At 28.9% G+C, this 22,779-nt stretch overlaps 2 protein-coding genes across 2 annotated transcripts; one reads left to right on the plus strand and one right to left on the minus strand.

The window, feature by feature from the left end:
• Window positions 1–1,635: 1,635 nt before the first annotated feature.
• LOC136970522 (ufm1-specific protease 2-like) lies at window positions 1,636–13,026 on the plus strand. Its single transcript, XM_067264960.1, has 13 exons — window positions 1,636–1,765; window positions 2,969–3,099; window positions 9,028–9,244; window positions 9,313–9,530; window positions 9,603–9,684; window positions 9,760–9,911; window positions 9,988–10,090; window positions 10,166–10,309; window positions 10,375–10,553; window positions 11,948–12,046; window positions 12,108–12,210; window positions 12,460–12,584; window positions 12,654–13,026. Exons 1-13 carry the CDS (start codon window positions 1,636–1,638, stop codon window positions 12,738–12,740), a joined length of 1,770 nt encoding a protein of 589 aa, XP_067121061.1. The 3' UTR covers window positions 12,741–13,026.
• LOC136970520 (ubiquitin-conjugating enzyme E2 1-like) lies at window positions 12,761–21,943 on the minus strand. The gene is made up of 4 exons (XM_067264958.1): window positions 21,809–21,943; window positions 19,849–19,964; window positions 13,353–13,441; window positions 12,761–13,282 (listed from the first exon to the last, which is right to left on the minus strand). Exons 1-4 carry the CDS (start codon window positions 21,832–21,834, stop codon window positions 13,121–13,123), a joined length of 393 nt encoding a protein of 130 aa, XP_067121059.1. The 5' UTR covers window positions 21,835–21,943; the 3' UTR covers window positions 12,761–13,120.
• Between the last annotated feature and the right edge of the window lie 836 nt (window positions 21,944–22,779).

Below are 22,779 nucleotides of genomic sequence, written 5' to 3' on the forward strand. Positions count from 1 at the left end.
AATCCTGGCTTAATAATTACTACCTCCTTCATACCTGTAAAATTAAACTTGGCAATTTTGAAATTTTGGATTTCTTTTCCTTATGTGAAAGTAGCCTATTATTTTCAGCTTATTTAATCAATGTACTTTGTCGTATTACTTCTCCTATATTATCCTATGACATTAAATTGATTAACCATGATCCTCATATCATTCAGTCTGATCTACTCTATTTATCTTTCCTTTTACAAAAAGCCAACCTAAAAATTAATGTACAAAAAACTATTTGTGTAATTTTCACTGATTCATAATCCTCAGTTGTTCACTTTCTATATTTACAATAATCCCATAAAATATATTAATTTTCACAATGACCTCAGGGTCATTTTTGATCTTAAACTTTCATAGGACATGTTGATAAGATTATTAAATCTCTAGCTATTCATTGTGGAATTCTTTGGCATTTTGCAAAACTATTTCCTCAAAAACAGTCTTACGATCCATTTATTTTGCCAATATTCAGTCTCTATTCAATTATTGTTTGTCAATATGGGCTATGGCTCTCTCTCCCCATATACAAAAAGTACTTATTCTAAATAAGCTCTCTAATCTTACTTTTATCTGAAATGCTAAAGTTGCTAGGTCCAGATTTGGAATTCCCAGTTTACCGAACGTATCAAATACTTTGACCATTTACTCTTATACAAATACTTGCATGGTTCCATTTATTCTGATTGGCTGTGCCTAAGAGTTCTACCACAAGTTACAGATGGCCAAACTTTTTTACCCCATCTTTTAGGTCCCTTTTCTGTTGATCTGTTCAGAATATAGGCTGTGTGGAACAATATCTACATGAAGATTTTCGACATTTTAAACACATTTGTAAACGATTACTTAATAATAGATTATACATAAATAAAAACAAGATTTTTTTCATGTATATTGATTTGTATTTAATATTTTGTTACAGGCATTATTTTTGGGGAGGATATCAAATGTCTTGAAACATTTTCTTTTGTATATGTGATAAATAAGGTTTATATAATGTCATTCCAAATTATACTTATATTCATCTTTGATAAAATTGCAAAATATTCAATAGGCAACAGGCAAACTAAAATCTTGTAAATAGGATGAGTTTTTATTCTCTAAATCAATTCTAAAATGTTTTTTGCAATATCTATGATATATAGAATTCATGATGAATCAAAGTAATGAGTAAGTTGTTCACATTTGTATATACTAAGCTCATCCAGAAAGTAAGTATTGTCTGGATATTAAAATAGATTTGTAATTTGTTTTCATTTGTATTTTATTACAGAAAAATGTACATACTTTAAACTACTTTTTGACATATTCATCATGCAAATTAAGGCACTGTGTCATATCTTGGCACTAATTGCAACATACCCGCTTCGTAGAATTCGGCCGCCTGTGACCTGAACCAGTTCTGGACGTTTTTGATCTCATCATCACTTGCAAAGAAATTTCTTGAGATGGGAAAACAAATGGAAGTCGGATGGAGCCAGGTCCAGACTATAAGGAGGGTAACAGAATTGTTCCCAGCAAAATGAGTCAAGCAGTGTCGTCGTTTACACATGCAGTATGCGGTTGTGCATGACAATGCACAAACACAATGTCAGAAGTCAGTAGTACATGCCTTTTTATTCTGTATTGCACACTGTAACTTCTTCAATGTCTCACCACCACTTTGTAAGTGATGATGAGATCAAGGTAAACATCCAGAACTGGTTCAGGTTGCAGGTGGCCGAATTCTACGAAGTGGGTATGTTGCAATTAGTGCCAAGATATGACACATGCCTTAATTCGTATGGTGAATATGTCAAAAAGTAGTTTAAGGTATGTAGATTTTTCTGTAATAAAATACAAATGAAAACAAATTGCAAATCTTTTTTAATACCCTAACAGTAATTACTTTCTGGATGAGCTTAGCACATATATTCAATATTTATTTATGCTGTATTTGAAACAATGTAAAAAAAAATTATAGCAAATTAAAATGTTTATAATTTTGAAACTATAACTAAATATTTGATTATTTATTGTAACTAGCAGGTAGGCCCGGCGTTGCTTGGGCAAAAGTAACGATAGCGAAGATTAAGATTATTATGTTATAGTCACAAAAGAAAAAGAGTAATTTTATCAACCAACTAAGTATTTCTAAAGAAAGGTCGAATTTGAAAATCGAATGTTCTAGTATTGTTCGATTTTCACGACGTGCTCTGATTATATCGTTTGATTTTCGTCGAATGTTCTAAAGAAGAAAGGTCAAGAAAGACCGAACTAATCTGTTTAAATTTGAAAATCGAATATGTTCTAACATATTACTCTTTTTCTTTTTCTCCAGCACCCATAAATCTTGCACATCGCTTTCTCTTGTTCTCCTTTGTTACTTAAATTTGGTACACAGGGTACCAAATTTCAACTCCTAACCGTTTTAGCAAAAATTAAGATTATTACGTTATAGTCAACCTTACTCGTTTTCACAGAAAGTCTGAAAATGGGGGGACCCAATTCTTGCAAATTACAGAATTTTTAGATAGGTCTAAAAATATGTTCGATTTCCCACAAAAACGAAAAAAACTGCATCTGCGTCTTGCACGTCGCTTTCTCTTAACACTTCCATCAACAATGGAAGTGTTAAGCCTTAATCCTGTCCCTCTCCCCCGTGAGGAGGAATTTCGAAAAATCCCTTCTTTGTGTGCATTCTCGTGACGTACGCTAACTGTGTACCAAATTTCAACTTTCAACTCCTAACCGTTTGGGCCGTGCGCTGATTATTATAATTATTATCATCAACTTGTCTCGATTATATATATAGATTTGAGATGAGATAACAGGAAAATATATTTTTAAATTTACTTTTTATAAATACAATATTAGATTTGTGTTTATTCCTTTAACACATGCATATTCATCAGCATCATAAAGCAAGTATATTGTATTTTTACTATATCAATATTTTCAGGATGTTCTCTGACAGATAAACATCTTCCTGTGGGTATTCAAGTTGTTGGTGCATTTTTTCAAATGTTACCTGACGAAGTCACAGAAATATTAATTCAACAAACATTAGAAAACTACATGACAAATTATGAGGTTGGTTTTATGTTATTTGATAAAATGTAATTTAATTTAATGTAATAAATGTTAAAATTAAAAAATAACATAGTTTAAATATTCCAAACTAATTTCTTAAATATAATTAAGATTATTTAGATCTGTTACAAGTGTAAAATCTAAATATTTGAAAGATGAGAGAGCTAGATTGTTGAAAAAGGGAAGGTGCCTGCTATTCTGAAGGACGTATTACCGAGTGGATTGGGTTCCACAGGAAGTTTTAATGAATGATTTGGTCCAAACATGTTGGGTTCCATCTATAATTAACCAGCTGTCTAGAACTGCTTTGTATAGTTGAATCCATGATGGGCTAATTAAAAATTTTTCCTTAATACTTACAGAACAGAAAGTTTTAAAAAAGATCTAATAATTTTTGAAAGAGATTTTTTTTTAAAGCATTTAAAACAAAACTTGATATATTTAATTTATTTTACATTTTTTTCGTAATATTATATTTTGTGATGAATTTTTTATACATCAATCAATTTTTTAATCATTTACAATGAAGATGATGTCATGAGACTTTCTGCTTTTAACACAATTGTCTTTTTGGGTCCGAGTTTTCAAATTTTGAAGGACCACAATATTCTCATTAAAAATAACAAATTAATATTTTCAAATTATTTTGTTTTATAATTATTACAAAATAAATGTTAAGTTTTCAATATGATGATTTCAGAGCAGTGATAAAACTACTATTAAGCATGATTAAATGATGCTTAAGAGCCCATGACATAAAGAGGCCGAGTCCAAGTCTTTTCTCATATTTATCATTTTCTTTGGAAAAGTATAAATAAGAGAAGTTTTTTAATTATGTAAGAAAAGTATTTATATTTTTTTGTATTTGTTTTGACTAGAAATAATTAATTTTATATAAGTGTATGCTAATTAATTTAGACAGTTTTTACAGTTTATTTTTTCTGATTATACTTATCATTTTACAACGGTGCAAAAGATATGACAATACTTTACACTATATTATAATACTATATTATACAAATAAAATAACAATAAAAATACCAAAATACTGCTATTTTTTATCTTTTATTTTTTGTTGTCTAATAATTTTTATTTTGTTTTTGAATCTTTTTGTAGGTTATTTTTTCTTTTTTGTTCAACATTAAATTTGCTTACAACAAAAGAAATTTTTAATATACCTACCTATATTTTCTAACAATTAAAAATTTTAAATTTCTATGCCATCATGTGAAGGGGCTAATCTTTAAGTTTGAAGGATCCTTTAAGAGAAAGAAACTGACTATCAGATAGTTGAAACTGTTTGGCTTCTCGAGGAAAATTCAAATTAGTGATTAAAAAAAAGGGGGATATTTTTGAAATTAAGAGTGTTTTGATATTATGTTTTTATTATATTTAATGGTACTGTTTAATTTATTTGCATAATAAAAGCTCATTACGTGGGTTGATTCCCATATCACACACTTGCCATTACTGAATTTGGATAACTGATTTTAGGCTACTTTATTTTTGTCCAAAGTTGCATTTTCTTTCTTTATTTTTATTTGAAGTTATTTTATCCCTTTCAGTTTTATTATGGCTCCTAGTAAACAAAGAAAGATATGGTATGCAGAAGCAATAATAAAAACCTATTTTGGCTGTGAAAAATGAGATGGATTTTCCGAAAATTTCAAAGACATTTGGTGTCCCTAAAAATACATTAGAAAACTATATAATGAACTTTTTTGGTTGTTTATGATATTTTTTTTTTTATTTTTATGTGCACAAGCTTTTATTGTATGAATTGTTGTTCTTGTTTATGTTTTCTTTAGGGCCGTCCTCTCTTGCTTAATATAGCATTACTTTATTATATATATATATATCATTTATTTATTCTTATAAACTCAAACCATAGATGAGATGCAAGCTAAATTTGGTAGAAAGCCTACCTTTAATTCTGAAATTGAAGATGAGCTTATAGAATAGTTTTGAAGTGCAGAACAGCAACTGATATAAGAGTCATGGCATTTCAATTGGCAATTAAAAATTGTATTCCATACCAGTTTTCTAGTAAAGCCCAAGCATGAAAAAAATGGCTGTCAGCTTTTTAAGAAGATGCTTGCATCTGTCATTCCTGACAGCTGAAGTTTCCCATAGTTATTCTAAAATGATTTTACCAAATGAAAAGTGTCATATTTTTTAATATTGTATTGTACAAGGATATGCCGAAATATACCTTGTTGTAAAGAGAGGGGAATGTAACGAGGACCTTACAATGTACAGAACAATTCAGACAGACTAATCTTCCTCCAACAGTTTTATTAATTATACAGAAAGGAACGACTTGATTGCCTGATTCATACAGACGACGACGTTCTTATCAATTATAAGAATAACAACAATTCTGCGATTACACTAGTAATTACTAAAAATAATAAACTAATACATAATTAAAATAGAAAAACTATACAATTATTTACAAGTTGGTACGTACAGTAGCCGTATTTCATGTTATACATTGTTACGAAATACGATTCCTTTTGTTACTCACACGTGGTTCATAACTTGTCCTGTTGCGTAGATACATTAAAATTTTTTGTAATAACTATCTTACTTGTGAATCAGGTGATCTTGGACTCTTCTTCACTATTTATATAACCTGATGGGTAGACCCACTGCTGGATGGAATTGGATTATTTCTTAAACGATTCTTCTTCCTTTCTTCCTGGTCGATTGTTTCTTCTTCCCTTTGAATTCTTCTTCCTGTCCGATGACAACTCAAATCCGAGAGCGAAAAGGTCAAAAGGTAGGTCAACCTACGAGACGGTCCCATTTATATACCTTTGTCACGTGGATACACACTTAACACATGACCCCATCTTTGACCAATTAGCCCCTATCAGTTCGTGTTGCAAGAAAGGTGATGCGACATAATATTCCGCGGACATTTACAAAAAGTAGATCCCAACACGTGGTAACAGAAATAATTTGCATACATAAATTGTAAGTACATCTAAAACAATAATAAAGTGATGCAGCACTACAATATCATCTCAGGACCTGAATTTACAAAGATGAGGTATGACTCACACATATTGGATATCCGATATTTAGGTTAGAGTTACTATAAGTTCAAAATGCAACATTATGATAAAAATTGATGGCTACCCAGCATTGAAAGTAGTAGGTACTCTGGAAAATAAGAGAATAATTCTAATTAAATTAATTTTATTGAATTATTAACTATTGAACATTTTTTTATTTGTTATTAGGTTACAGATTTCAACTAAGTTTTGTTAGAAAACCCTGCTGCTCTATTGAAGTGTAAAGGTCTTCTTAGTGCCCACAAGGCAGAGAGAAAAAATATCAAACAAAAACAAGCTAGACTATGGCCAGATATAATCATTGATTGATCCATCATCAATGATTGCACAAAATCATCAATAGTTTTGAAACTATTGCATAGTATTGCACAGGGACACAAAACACAGTATGTGCCAAAGATTACTATACATGTTCCATGTGAAATTATGAGGATAGTTAGAACATGCGTGCACAACAGCTGTCACTTACAATTCTTATTTGACTTGTTTAAAATACAAATCTGAATATTTTTGTAAAAATGAACAAATTGGGACAATTTGGGATGATTTTCCAATCAGGACAAAGTATTCCAAATTGGGAAAATCCTGAAAAGTTGGGACGGCAACCCTAGTCTTATTGGACATCTAATAATAATATCCTGTTTGATTAAGTAATAGATTTCCCTTTTTTTTTTTTTTTTTAAACAGCCAATAATTGTATTTTTTAATGCTATAATTACTAAATTTGTTTTAAAATCTTAAAAGTATGTTAACCAGCCAAGTAATGTAAATCATATTTTATTTGTCTCTGATGACCTTTTTAACTTTTGATTGCATTAATCATAAATTATTCGATATTAGGGTCCTATCATATTTTGCCTAAGAGACAAAAATTTCTAGTTATGGCACTGTTTCAGTGTGTTTTTCTTATTCTCATTACTACAGTAACTATTTAGGGTTTATAAAATTTGAAGAGCTGATTCCTTGACAAAACATTTATTAATTTTTGACTCCCAGCTAAGTAGCCACTGCTGCTGATAATATAATGTTTGTTTTAACTAGAATAATCATGTTACAATATACAGATTCAGACAGTGTATGGAAGTGTATATAAACATGTCATATCTGTTATGTATCTTTGTATGAAAAAATTGTATAGTTATTGATTTAAATTAATTTTTATTTTTGAAATTAAAATTTTTGTTATAGAAAATGGTTGTTGTGATGCCAAAATACATCATGGATAAAGAATATTTAAATTACATGCAATTCAAGCAAAACTAATTTTGATTCTATTGGCTTAGAGTTCATTATTCTGTATTGTTCCATTTTACTAAATAAACACTTTATAACCATCAAAGGATATTTTATTTTTACATACACATTTCTTCACACTTTCCTTATTATCTTATTATCTACCTTCAGAGTGTACATTTTCACTCACATGCTCTTATAAACTGTCATAATCTTTCCATTATTTTTGTATTTTATCTTACCAAGTTCTTTCCTGTTAACTCTAGGTATATAACCTATGTTATTCTCTGGATAGTCAGATGTATCGAAGTAGTCTATTATTTCTTCCATGTCTTCGTACTAATCATTACCTATTCAAAGCTGTATAAGAAATGTCTAACAATACTTGGGATAAAATACTGTATAGAAATGGATATCATTTGAGATAGAAAATCTATTGAAAAAATTGCAATAGCTATAGAATTATAGTTCATTAATATGCCTTGTTTTTCTTTAACTAACTGATCTTCTAGGAGTTAGTTATCACTGATATATACTGATCCAGCTTTCTTGTTTACGAAAGAAGGTTGGCTCCAGTATAGGAATGATGCTAATGAGTGGAAGGATAAGTTTCTATTATTCAAAATCATTGAAATAAACAAAATTATTAAAAAAAAGGAAGTTAGTTAATTTATTTTTTGTACTTTTTTCTTGCATTTAATTAAAAGTTATCAGTAATAAATATATATTATTTTAGTGTTTGAAACATATTTTATAAGATAGTCATTTGATATGCAACGATGTCAGTTGCATTGTATGAAGTTTGACATAAAAATAGTTTTTCAACAGACGGGTTTTTCAACGTAAAATATAAACTTACATAGTAATGATACAAATAGTATAATGTAGAATTATTTTATTTCATTTGACTTATTCAAAAATAACAAAAAGAAATGGCTGTTTTTGTGAAAATGTCAAAATTTCAGTTTACCAAATTTAATTCAGACTTCTAAGATGTTTTATTATAAGCAATTTTTTTATATTTTGAAGCTTTTATGTATAAAATTTAATATTTCAATGAATTTCCAGTCTGAGAAGAACCAATTCCAAAACTAAATTATTTTTTTCCTCTGCACTATAACACTATGTTTTAGATACCATTCTCATTTCAGAAAATTAAAGTCAATCATGTGATAATTCTCGTTCCTTGATTTATTGTGTTTTACAAATACTTTTTAAATTTGAATTTCTTTTGTTATATAAATTTTATATTAATATATAGGAGGAAAATAAATATAGCATACATGTATAAAGTATTGGGAAACTATTAATTAAAAATTCATTCATCTAATTATAATATTTTAATTTATAAATTTTATAAACTTATTTTAAGTTTTTGAGATGTATTTAGTAGTAATAAATTCAATTCTTTATCCATTTAAAATAAACTTTTTTTATGTACATGTTAAGTAATTTTTATTTTTTTTAATTACTGATTTTTATCCTTGTGTAGATTAATGATTTTAGTTATGAAATGCCTTTAGATTGCCAATTTAGTATAGAAGCATAGAGAAAATTATTAGAAATTCATAATTGTTATTTTTTATTTTTAATTGCATATTTATTTTCCTTTCAGGAACTGTCAGATATTGAATATGGTATCTTATTATTTGTTTCAAGAATTCCATCAAGCAAAGATATTAATATTGAAGCAAGACTCTATTCACCTTCAGCTCTAACAATTGAAGATTCTGTTCCTATTACTGTTTCGGATACAATCTTGCAGAAATTCTTATTACTCAGAGCAAGAGGCGAAATTGAATTATCATTTGAAATTGCTGATAATGAAAAAGGTAAATATTTTATAAATATCAAGTATCAAAATAAACTGATAAATAACAATGACTTTATCTTTTGACAGAATTTCAAGGATTGTCTTTAACATCAGCCATTGAAAAATTGCAAAGTGTATTTTCTGATTCTTCAACTTTTCACTTAAGGGATTCATTATTGCTGTTGCTAAAAAATGACCAAATGATTGATGGTTTAACATGTTGCAATTTGAAGGACTTTGTAGAAACAAGTGATAATTATCAAAGACAGAAACAGATCAAGAAGCAAATATTTGACTTGTCTAAAGTATATAAAATTTAAGTAAAAATATAATAATCTGAAAGAATTTTACTTTAAGAAAAATATATTTAATTACAGCAAGAAGTTCTAAATTTTGATATTTTACTTCAAACAACGGGAGATCAACAAAACTTCACTCCTGTCATCCATTATCAAAGAAGTAAGTAAAGTATTACTTATGTGATTTTTTTTATTATTTCTGATATTAGTTTACAAAAATTTATGACTATTGTAGAGGTTTTTCAAAGTGTTACTATACCTTTATTTCTTGATGTAATGGCTGTTGTACAAGAAACACTTCCTATTTCCAAACTGGTTAATATGTTAATGGATGGTATTGTTCATCAGTTAGATGAAATTAAGCTATGTCTTTTAAAATTTCAGAAGGTATGTAGCAAATAATTATTCTTTGTATTAGAACAGATAATATTAATGTTGTACTAAAATATGTTACTTTTTTCAGGGAACAGAATATTTTACACCAGTTCCTTATTATTTTTGGCCAATAACAAGTAATTATCCAATATCAATTACTTATCCACATGGTTTAAATGATAAGCAGCTAGGTAAGTTGTTTTGATATTCAGTATAAAAACAATCTGTGTCGACAACATCATAAATTGCAAACAATTTATTCTTAGAATCTTATCGAAAAGAACTACATCAACAATTACTGCTACCACTTGACAAACCATTATTACGTTTAAGTAATAAAAAAATATTCATAAATGACTTAAATGAACCGTATTTAACTAACACTCATGTTGGTCTAGCTTCTTCAGGCAGTAAGTATTATGTAAATTAAAGTATTTTATATTATTTCATATTGAAATTTTCTTTTTTAATATAGTACAAAATGGTAAACCTTCTATTATTTGGGGAACATACACCTATCATCATTATATGCAAGATAGAATCGACGATAATGGTTGGGGATGTGCATATAGATCACTGCAGACCATCATATCTTGGTTCCGACATCAAGGTTATACAGATGTTGCTATACCTACACACAAAGAAATTCAGCAGGTATTATATTATAGCTGACGTTGAACAGATTTGAAATAATATAAAATAAAAATTTAACTATTATTCTTTTAAACAAACTATGTCATTGTGCTAAAATATTGGAGTGAATATTTTGATGTTTTCATGCAAAGTTAATTGTTCATATACTGTTTGTGTGAAGAACGTAATGGTATTGAGTGAGGAAAGTCTATTTTAAAAATAGAGATACTAATGACTGAAATTAGCTTATTATTTTAGTATTGCTTTATCCATTTCAAACTTTAAGATTTAATCAAATAATTTTTAGACCTATCTATCTAAAAGAAAAATATTTCATAATGGAGGTGATATATACATATACAGTAGACCCCGCTTAACGTGGTAGATGCATTCCTAGACGAAGCAGCATTAAACTAGGTCATTTCAGATGATCGCATCCAAAATACCTCGTTTCGCTTTTGCTCCTTTCAAAATCAGATCATTCGCTATAATTTGATTAACGATTTCGGTTATCATTACCGAACTTGTACTAAGGAAATCTGCAGAGAAATTATTTGGGTTCTTCGTTTTCAGAATCTCTATTTTCCAGTTGCACATGAATTCCTTATTCTGCCAATTCATGAAGGTTGTCATTGGTAAGGCTCTCACCAGAATCCTGCAGTAACTCCTCAATATCCTGCTGTATTGATTAAGTTGACCAAATTGTCAACCTAAACGATACAGCAATGGGCTTTTCTCATTGAGAATTCTTGGATACCTTCAGCCATAACTTCTTCCACACTCCATTCATGCATTTATCAGTTATAGACTTCACTTGGCAAGAATTATTTCCTGTGACATCCGTGATGTTATAGTTTTTCCAAAATTGCACAAAACAAACATAGATTTAAGGAAAGTACAGTGCTACGATGAATTTCCACCTTTTGCCGATTGGTTCATGTTCATAAATAATCTTATTATATACAAATCAATGAAATGCCGCAATAATTTGAATCAGTGTAAATTTTGAGCTTTTTTTTTTTTAAGGCTTCGAGTAGACTGCATTATATCGAATCAGCATTAAGCAGAATCTTACTGTATATAAATATATTGATTTACTTAATTTTACATAATGAAATGTTTACAAAATTTTTTTTCAAGAAAAAAAATTTATAAAAATTGATTATTTTAATAAATATTCTTTCAATTTTGTTTTTTTGTATTCCCACAGTGGCCAAATTGATGTACTGTAAACTTTATTCCCTAAATGATAATACAAAAATATGGTGATTACATATAAGCTATACTAATTGGTGCTTTCCTTGCAACGGTGTTAATTGAACAGTAGCTTTGTTGGAAAATGAAATATGAAAATATTTAAGATGCTTTAATGTCTGTAGAATAGGATAAATCATTTAATTTAATTTAATTTATAGGCTTTAGTAACTCTGGGAGATAAACCATCATCATTTGTGGGTTCAAAAAAATGGATTGGTTCTCAAGAAGTCAGTTATTGTCTGAATCATTTTATTGGAGTAAGTATGAGAAATGTAAGCATTTCAAAATATTTTGAAGCTTAATATTAAAATATTCCAGGTGACATCCAAAATAATGTTTGTTAGTTCTGGTTCTGAGCTGGCAAATAAGGGTAGAGAATTATCCAGTCATTTCTCAACACAAGGTACCCCAATTATGATAGGTAATTATTTTTATAATTTGCATCACGTGTATTTTATTTCTGAAATGTAACCTCCATGGAAGGGTGGTGGATGCCCTTAAAATTTTATATAAAGTAAATTTAAACAATTTATTAAAAATGTCAATATTCAAATTAAAATGTAATATAAACTGATATAATCTAATAATAAATGTTACAGTATTATTTTAAAAATTCAATTAATTTTTAGTTAAAATCAGTGTATAAATTATAGAATTTAAATTTTTACAGGTGGTGGTATGTTAGCTCATACAATACTTGGAGTGGATTTTAATGAAGGTAGTGGGGAACTAAAATTCCTGATCCTAGATCCGCATTACACTGGGTCCGAAGATATCAGTATAATTCAAAATAAGGTATTTCATTTTTATTTCCTGTATTAGCTTTTGGTCAAGTACAGTATTAGAAAACTTTTTTCTTTTCAGGGTTGGTGTGGATGGAAAGATCCTTCTTTCTGGGATGCTTCAGCATTTTATAATTTATGTATGCCTCAACGTCCAATAGAAATCTAAAATTCACACTAGAGCCAATATATATTAATGCACAAATTTATTTTTGTAACTTATATATATATAATTATATTTGTACATATAATTCAAAATAGAAATCTACTTTGAGGATAATAATTTGCATTTACATGAGTTGCCTTTTACTCAATTGTTAAAAGTATTAAAAATCTCAAAATATCAAAAGTTTATTTTCCATATCATCTACCCAAAGTTTTTTTGTTCAGTATGTACATAAATACAATAGTCTGATCCAAATTTGTCTTAAATAAAATTCCTTTCTTATTGAGTATGATTGAAACATTTCCACAGTATAACATTTAGTAGCATTCATTCAAAACAGGAAGGAGATTCTTTACATTCATTCATTACACAATTATTATTTTCTAAGATTGTTTTTCTTCTTTATCATCGTCGTCTCCAAAATTTAACCAGCTCTGTTCTACAATAGCAGCTACTCTCTTTTCGTATTCTCGTCTGTTTTCTTGATAGAGCTGGGCTGCTAGACTATTTGCAGGACTATTTGGATTGGGTTCGTCGAGTAGTGACTGGAAAATAAAAATTCGTAATTGTAAGTATATTGTAAACTTTCAAGGAAAAACAAAAATCAAATTTTACCTGTATTGATGTTAATATTGCAGAAACGTCATAAGTTGGACTCCAACGATTTTGTAATATATCTAGACAGATACTCCCATCTGCATAAACTAAATCGGACAAGAAAAATGCATTAATTTACATGATAAATTTTTAAAATTAATAAACTCAATACAGACAATGACTTAAATTTTAAAATGTTATTTAATATTGTTTGCATTATAAGAAAACTTTTCTAAGAGTGTATATATAATGTAAATTCAACCTGCATAAAAAAAAAACAGTAAATTTAATATGGCCATGCAGTCTGATAAATATAAATTAATTTATTAAATTGACCAGACATAATGCATAAAGTATAGGTATACCTCAGGTTACATCATTTCAAGTTAAGTCATTCTCAATTATACATCGTTTTTTCGTGTATATATATATATTTTTGACAAACAAAAGTCAAGTTTAAGTCATTTTATTCGACTTTATGTGCTTCTAACGCTTTTCTAGTGATATTGCGACTTCAATATTTGTGACGGACAGACATAAAATCATATTACTATACAATAAATAAGAATAAAAGTATATAAAATCATATTAAAATACATTTACAGTAAATGTTACTGTACATCATAAATCCTAGAGAACAAAATATGAAAACATTATGTTTAGCAGTCTTTATTAGTAAATTTAACGTAAATTAGTTTATTTTCTATTATCACAAAATAATTTTAATAACTATTTGTTATTTAACGTTACAAAATCCTTTTACTTTATTTGTTAATGTGGTTTGCTCTAAGATGATATAAAGAGTACTGTAAACATGTACTGTACATATATTTGTAAATTTAGATAAATTTTAATTTTTAATATAGTACAGAAAAAAAGTCATTTGTTTGTAAGCTTAAAATAGATTCTTATTAACCATATATTATTAAAAATGCATTTATAAATAAAATACAGAACTGGAAATGGTTATTTGTGGTTTAGCCTAGTGACAAGTAAATTCGACTTAAGTCTTCTCTGTTGGAACCAATTACTGACGTAAGGTGAGGTATACCTGTACATTCCCATTGTGCAATTTCATTTTCAAAGTTAATCACTTTTTTCAATTGAAATAATTACCAAAAATAAAATATTCTTAAAATATTTTAAGAAAAACATGCTCATTATATGATTTATATTAATATAGGTACTGTACATTTATTACATTAAAATCATTAACTAACACAAACTATATAATAATTTATTTTGTGTTATTAAATTAACTTCAGCAATTACATCACATTCAACAAAATAATTTGTGAAAATTTCATAAATATTTTTTAAATACAGTAGAGCATCGATTATCTGACCCCCGATTAACCGACTTATCAGTTAACCGACCGTGTTCTAGTTGACAAATTCAAATGTCCGCTAGTGACGTGGCACTACAATATTTGGTTATGTCTTGCTACTTTAATATTATTTTTGTTAAATTTTTGCATGTTTTAGCTGGCAGCAGACCATGAAAGAGCTTAGCTTACCATGAAAGAGAGGCTAGTATTTAAACCAGGCCTAATACACTATACTAATAATGTATTTTTTTCATACTTTTCGGTTATCCGACCAACCCCAGTCCCCAATTAAGTCGGATAATCGATGCTCTACTGTATACTGATAAAAACAAAAATATTTTTAAAAAAATTAACTGTGTTAATACTTTCTGTTGACATTAATTTAATTAACAAAATTTATATAATTTTGTCATAAAAAACTTAAAGGAAACTTTTGGAATGTCATTTTGGTATATGGTGTAAAAAAAAAATTTAATATTTTGTTGGATCATCATCATCACCACTTTGCCCAACAGATACTTTGAGGAATGATGTTAGCAGTATTCGTATTGACCAGTCAATGTGATACATTTCATGTTCTTTATCATAATTTATTACAATGTCTGATGTTGTTTGTCATTATTCATGACAACTGGGTATTGTTTATAATGCCCATATTCATCACTTAGTCCATAACATATATACACACATGCACTTAATATGTAGAGTCCACCACATGTGTGCGCGTGCTTATACAGTGTAACCTCACTTAACAAGCACTCGCATAATAAGCAAAAATAAATTGTCAAAAATGACTCACTTAACGAACGAATTTTCGCATACCGAATGGCCAAGAGAGGGGAAGTCCCGGATTGTGCACATGCTCCATCTAGCACTCATTCAGCTAGCATCTTAGTCTCACTTGTGATCACACATTTTTCCAACACATTACATATAAACATCAACAACCATAACCCGTTATATAATAAACATGCCAAACGATATGCCAAATTCTTGGGCTGTGTAAAGGCTATAATTTCATATTAGAAATTAATTAATTTGACTAGAGGTAGGCAGTTATACTTCCATCTTGTATTAATTTAATGACCAATTCCAAATTAAATTCCAGAAATGTCTAAATTAAAAATTAATTATTTATAACTAGCAGACCCGGCCACGCGTTGTTGTGGCTCAAAATGTATATATTATAAATGTATAACACTTCCCCCGTGGGGAGAATTTCAAAAAATTCCTTTTTAGTGTACATTCTCTTGACGTACCCTATTAAAATGGAATCAAACACACATCTAAAACAGTATAATAAAAGTCAAGTTCTTCACAGTAAGCCTTAATCCTGTCCCTCTTTCCCGCAAGGGGATATCAAAAAATCCCTTTTTAGTGTATATTCTGTTGATGTAACCTATTAAAACGCAAAAAACCGCATGTAAAATAGTATAATAGAAGCCGTGTTCTTTACGGTAAACCTCAATCCTGTCCATCTCCCCCCAGTAGGGGGAATTTAGACATGTATATTATATAAAAACACGTGCGTATTTGAATGTAACATTTTGTCAAAATTTCAAAGGAATCGGTAGGAACAAACAAACATTATATTTTATTTATATAGATGGACTAAAGCAGATCATTTTTCTATCTATTCTCAGAGAAAAGCAAACTTAGTTCGTCAGAGTTAGCCCCATCTGATGGACATAAAAGCCTTAATCCATATATAAAGATATTTTTGGAAGGGGGGAAATGGTGGTCTTCACATATGCCAGAAACCTTCGCAGGAGTGTATTAAACAATTTCCCAAAGTTTTATGGCAATCGGATAAATGGTGTGGTAATGTATGAAGGACAGACAACAGACATACATTTGTTTTTATATATATATATATATAGATTATTAAATTTAATATGAGATAGAAACATAATTAATTTGACAAGAGGTAGCAGTTAATTTCTAATATTTAATTATAGCCTTTGCATAGCGCAAGAATTTGGTGTGTTTATTGAACAAATTATCTGATTTTTTTGGTTTTCTGCAAATCAAATTCTCATTTCAGGTTGGTTCATTCCATGCTAGAAGAAAAGATGATGATTCATGGTCCTTAACAATGTTTATTATATAATTTTCTTTGAATAAATATTATACATAAAATATTTGAGTATATTTTTCAGCGTGGAATGCATTATAGTATTTTACATTAATTTCTATGGGAAAAATTGTTTTGCTTAACGAGTGTTTCGCATTACGAGTAAGACTCTGGAACAAATTTTGCTCGTTAAGCGAGGTTCCACTGTACACACAAACACACACACACACACACGTACTCATCAAAAGGATTAGTTAATGCATGCAGGCTTGAGATACATCACACTGAAAGGAATTGTCTCTAATTTTGAGAAAAATCTTATTGACAAATTTTGTTGTTTTCTTAAATGAAAACAAAAATAAAACAACAACAAGGGAGAAAATATGAATATTACAGTATACATTAATATGACAGTAATATATCAAACAGTATACATTTAATGCTCAAAATGTTTTAAATACAGTATATCTTAAATACCAATATTTGTGAGTATTCTGAAGTGCTCAAATAATTTTCAAATACTTTGAAAATTATTTGTGCTTTTTACTGAATCACTGAATAGCTTTTTCAAGGGCAAGTAGCATAGAAAAATTACAAAATTAGCTAATTTTTATATTGCTACTAAATTTAACTATAAATTATTTACTTATGTTCTAACTTGTAATACTACAAACACATTTTCTGCCAAAAAAAACATCACTCCTAAATATTAGGGCTTCTAAGTGTGTTAATTTGTGTTTTAAAAATGGCTGCCTTCACATAATAATATTCAAGATTGATATTAAAATCCAATATCAATATTTAACAAATTGTTAACTTATAAATCTTAAACAAACTAGGTACAGTCAAACCTGTTTTTATGCGGGGGATAGGGACCGCATTAAAAAAAACGCATAAAAAGAAATCGCACGAAACTTCACGAATGGCTGTAAAAAATAGTTTTCGCAACACAATTAAAAAAATATTTTTTTTATGCGGTGAATAGGGAACGCATAAAAAAGTCTCACGTAGAAAATAACTCAAAACCGTACGAAATAGAATTTATTGACAACAGATGTCAGCACTTGACTGCATCGTCTGGTCTATCGTCTGTTTTACATATTTTTGTCCAGGTGGTGTTTTGTTGACTTAAAAAGTAAATTATTTCATTTTTCGCATATTCATGCAATAATATTACTATAATAAGTGCATTTATGCTATAATAAGTTTATTTAGCTATAATAAGTCAACGTGAGACATGACGAATCGCACGAGACTAGTCGCCAACTATACCGCACAAATTAAAAATCGCACAAAAAAAAACCGAATAAATTAAAAATTCGCATTAAAAAAATCGCACAAATAAAAATCGCACATAAAAAGAGCGCATAAAAACAGGTTTGACTGTATATCAAAAGTTAACTTGATGCACAATTTCTACACTGAAAGATCTTTGCTTCTATGCTTTTGCTTTTATTAGATTTATTAACCCCCATAAAACCATTACCCTGCTCCAGCATTTTTGTTTATAACTACATCCTTCAAAAATATAGGATGTTAGTAGTAGTAGTAGTTAGTAGTAGAAATGTTTAAAGTGCTGTGATATTAAAAACATTAGTTTTGTTGTGAAAGCAAGGTTTCATTTAAACAAACTAGATTGAAAATTATCCAAAGACTGATTAGTTGATATCTCATGGTTAACCTGTGCACTACCAATGTTGTCACCCCCTTTGCTCCAATCCCACACACCAATGGAGATGTGCCTTAAAGCATATAAAAAGGATATGTTCCTGAACTCAGCAATAATCACCTAGCACATGTCTTCAAGACTGTTCATAAGATGTTGCATAAATGTTGTTCTTAAAATATTCCCACAGAAAATAATTGAGAGGTGTAAAATCAGGTGACTGCTCCATCTTCCAGGAAATGTGTCATTTAACCATAATGCACAATTGTGGCTATTGAGGAAGGCCCTATCTTGTTGCCATCATTTTCTTGTAGAATCTCTAAATAGTATCCTTAATTTAAGTTGAGATAAGTTTGACCATTTACCAATCATCTAAAAAGAACAGGTCCACGAGATCACTCATTACCATCCCACATCATTATTGCTGAATATGACCACAAAAGGCTTTGGATTGTCAGTAGCCCAATTTATGGAACTGTGCCTATTTACACTTTCAAACAAATGAAATTTACTCCATCAATACAGATGACATGGTTTCTCAAATCTGGACTGTCTTGAAGCTTTTTGATACATTTTTTTGGCAAACTGCAAGCACGTCTGATAGGTGAATCTGATTCATTCTCATGGAGAGAGTGAATTAGCTTAGAGGGGTATAAATAATGCTTTATTTCATGCTAGATATGTGGATGCTTCAGAATATTCAGTTTAGCAAACAGGTTTCTGGTTGACTGACTTTTGTGGGAACTCTCCAATTAAGGGAAGACAGGCTTTGTTGGCTTTATTACATATAGAGACAGGCCTACCTAAATGTGGAAGTTGCATGTTTCCCATTGTATTGAAATGCTTTTTTTGTCTAGGATAATGTCTTGAATTTTGGTACTGGATTCCCAAATTCAGCTTTAAGATTTCTCTGAACCTCAAGCAATTTTAGTTTCTGAATAAAGTCAGATGCAATAAACCCTTCCTGTCACCATTCTGATCAAGTGGTTTTGGAGGAAAAATATTGATGAGGGAATGTCACTACTTATGTCAAATTTTTCTTGGCACTTCTAAGCTAACATACCTTGTATTTCAAATAAAAATACCAAAACAGTCCCAAAATATTTGAAGTAGGAATTAAAATACTTTTATTTAAAGTACTGCCCAGTTCTACCAATAGATTTCTAAAAGAGTTTGAATAATCTTTTGCAAAATCAACAATTTGAACATGAAGGAGCTATTGAAAAGCATCTTATCAGGAATCATTTCATGAAAGAACACTAATTTTTATGCAAAGACAAATGATTTAGTTACTTGTTGGAAAGCATGTATAAAAAAGTCAATGTAATCATTTTATTTAAATCAAAATTATTACAAGTATTTTTTGTTTGGAATTTTTAGTTCAAAATAGCAATTTCATATGCACCAACTCAACTCTATATAATAATATTTTTTCAAAATGCTTACCATTTGGATGAAACATTTTTGACACAAATCTAACAGTTGCTGGTTTATTAGGATATTCTTCTGTAAATTCTAAAGTTAACTTAAAAGTACCATCTTCAAATGGAGTATCATGTGGCCTAAAAGAAAATGCATTAATTAATTAAAAATAATATATAAACGATCAAATCATTTACATTAATGAATCTTATTTTTCTTTATTGTATTCATTTATAGAAAATATTCGTATTAAAAATACAATATCCTCAGTAATGGAGTTGTTTGATTTAATGACCATTAAGTTAAACTACTGAGGAGAATATTTAAAAAGTAAATTAATATACACAGATGAAATGGGCAAGAAAGATTTGTAATGAAGTTGGATTAATATAGATCATAAATAATAGATAAGGGTTTTTTTTTTAAGTATTTTAATATATTTTTAAAATTTTTCAGAATTCAAACATAAAATGGTAATACTAAATGCCATTCACTTTCCTGAAACGTACATTTCAGAAAATATTTACGATGTGATTCTGGAATAAGTGGAACATTGAAAAATATGTCTTTTTGTAATTCCATAATATGTTAGCACAATGACTGACTTAAATGTAGAGAATATAAAGGTGTACTACACACACAGTACAACAGTGGTTTCCAACCTGTGGGGGGCACGAGACTGTTGCAAGGAGGCATGCAGCTGTTTCCAAAATATCATTTTCAAATACAAACCAAAAAAGTCGAATAGGTGTCAAAAAATGAATCAGCAAAATAGGTATATGTAATCCACAATCCTCGCCGCGAATTTTTCGGGTACAAATGCTAAAACTGGTTTTTCTACAGTAGCTGTCTTAAAAACAAAGTATCGATCTCGCTTAGTGATTGAAAAGGAACTGAAAACCGCGATTTCTTCAATGATACCATGGTTTGAGAAAATTTGTGCCGAAAAACAAGCTCAACCGTCGCATTAAATTTTTATAATGTTGTATTAATTATATATTCTTTTTTTTGTATTTTTGTAAAATTTGTTTTTATTACATTTAAAATTATTATTTCTTATAATAAATAATTATTTTTTTATGTATATTTTTACATAATATTGTATATTATTTTGTAGCCCATTAAATAAATTATAATATCAGTTGAGTATTTATGAAATTAGATTGTTAAAAAAATTAAGGGGGCGCAACAATTTTTTTAAAGGGGGGCACAGGTACAAAAAGGTTGGAAACCACTGCAGTACAATTTTCCATCTTTGATGCCATTTTTTCAAAAATGTGTGAAAATCTATAATTAATGTGGGGAAAGCTAGAGAGAGGTTATAACATTTTTTGCATGTTATAACAAATTCTTATCTTTGGAGATTCATGGAAGACATGCCACTATCTCCAGAACAGTGCAAAGAGTCTTAGCTGCCAACAAAATGTTACATTTCACAAAATTGAAAACTATCCTCCTTTAACTTTTCATAATAAAAAGTATATGATTGGTCATATACTTTGTAAGGTCAAGAACCACTGTTGTAGAGTGTTGGTCTTATGTTGTAACTATATAGGGTTAACTGTATTTTTTGAATTATCTGTCTAGGAAGCAAGATGATATGCCAAAAAACATCTCTATCAACCTTCATTACCAATTAGAATCTGCAAAAACAACAAGAATATATACACAACACAATTATGGCAAAACAATGGATTACCAGACAGTAGAATATTACTGCATATGAACTTACAGATATAAATGTTCTGATTAGTTATGTGAATATAAACAAAATCTCTCTTAGCGGATTATGAATATTCACAATATACCAAGAGAACTAGTCAAAACTGGCAACAGAGAAGTTACATTTTCTAATATATATATTTATAGTAAAAATAGCATTTTATGTGTAACTTATAAAATAGTGCTTTATACAGAAATGATAAGCTGGGTATATAATGCTAAAGAAATAGTTAATTATTGTATAAAGTTTTAATATACTTACCCAAATATAACAGCATTCCACATCATAATATTGTTATCTGTTGGTGCTCCACTAACCCCAGCAGGAGGGTCTTCTTGTAATCTATTTAAAATAATCGAAGTTCTTTAAAATGTCTATCATCAACTCAATATTTAAACAAATTAAACAAATGCTATATTCTTATTGCCAAACTGTAAATTAGCTAAACAAAAATAAAAGATTTTTTTTAGTAATAATTGGTTAAATATTACCTTACAAGTCTTTAAAAATAATATATTCCTCATCACTAATATTAACAAATATATTCTTCAATACTGACTATTTTCTCATCATTTTACATCAGAATGATTAACAGCAAGCATATTAACATACCAATTTGGACAAGCCAGTGAGCTAGAGCCACTTACATTTTAATCTTGAACAGATTAAGATGATTGTAAAAATAAATTATTAAAAGCAATGGAGTCAGAATTTTTCAATCTTATGTAATTGTACTATCAAAGAGTACACAAATTGGGTAATGAAAATTTGTCATTGTTGGCTTTTTAAATTATATTTGTACTAGCAGGTAGGCCCAGTGTTGCTCGGGCAAAAGTAACAATAGCGAAGATTAAGATTTTTACATTATAGTCACAAAAGAAAAGGAGTAATTTCATCAACAAACTAAGTATTTCTAAAGAAAGGTCAAATTTGAAAATCGAATGTTCCAATATTGTTTGATTTTCACGAAGTGTTCTGATTATATCGTTCGATTTTCATCGAATGTTCTAAAGAAAAAAGGTAGAGAAAAACTGAACTAATCTGTTTAAATTTGAAAATCGAATGTTCCAATATTGTTTGATTTTCACGAAGTGTTCTGATTATATCGTTCGATTTTCATCGAATGTTCTAAAGAAAAAAGGTAGAGAAAAACCGAACTAATCTGTTTAAATTTGAAAATCGAATGTGTTCTAACATATTACCCTTTTTCATTTTTCTCTTTTTTCCAGAGC

Source organism: Centruroides vittatus, unplaced genomic scaffold (genome assembly GCF_030686945.1).
Source record: "Centruroides vittatus isolate TY-2023 unplaced genomic scaffold, ASM3068694v2 contig_2018, whole genome shotgun sequence".
In the NCBI taxonomy this organism is placed as follows: domain Eukaryota; kingdom Metazoa; phylum Arthropoda; class Arachnida; order Scorpiones; family Buthidae; genus Centruroides; species Centruroides vittatus.

Excerpts from the sequence above, each read along its gene's own strand:
- LOC136970520 (XM_067264958.1), bottom strand. The coding sequence starts at position 21,834 with ATGATGTGGAATGCTGTTATATTTGG. Across the intron at positions 19,965-21,808 it reads TGGAATGCTGTTATATTTGG|GCCACATGATACTCCATTTG; the intron begins GTAAGTATATTA and ends ATTTTCTTTTAG. Across the intron at positions 13,283-13,352 it reads CAATATTAACATCAATACAG|TCACTACTCGACGAACCCAA; the intron begins GTAAAATTTGAT and ends TTTATTTTCCAG.
- LOC136970522 (XM_067264960.1), top strand. The coding sequence starts at position 1,636 with ATGCCTTTTTATTCTGTATTGCACACTGTAACTTCTTCAATGTCTCAC. Across the intron at positions 9,531-9,602 it reads AAATATTTGACTTGTCTAAA|CAAGAAGTTCTAAATTTTGA; the intron begins GTATATAAAATT and ends ATTTAATTACAG. Across the intron at positions 12,585-12,653 it reads TCAGTATAATTCAAAATAAG|GGTTGGTGTGGATGGAAAGA; the intron begins GTATTTCATTTT and ends TTTTCTTTTCAG.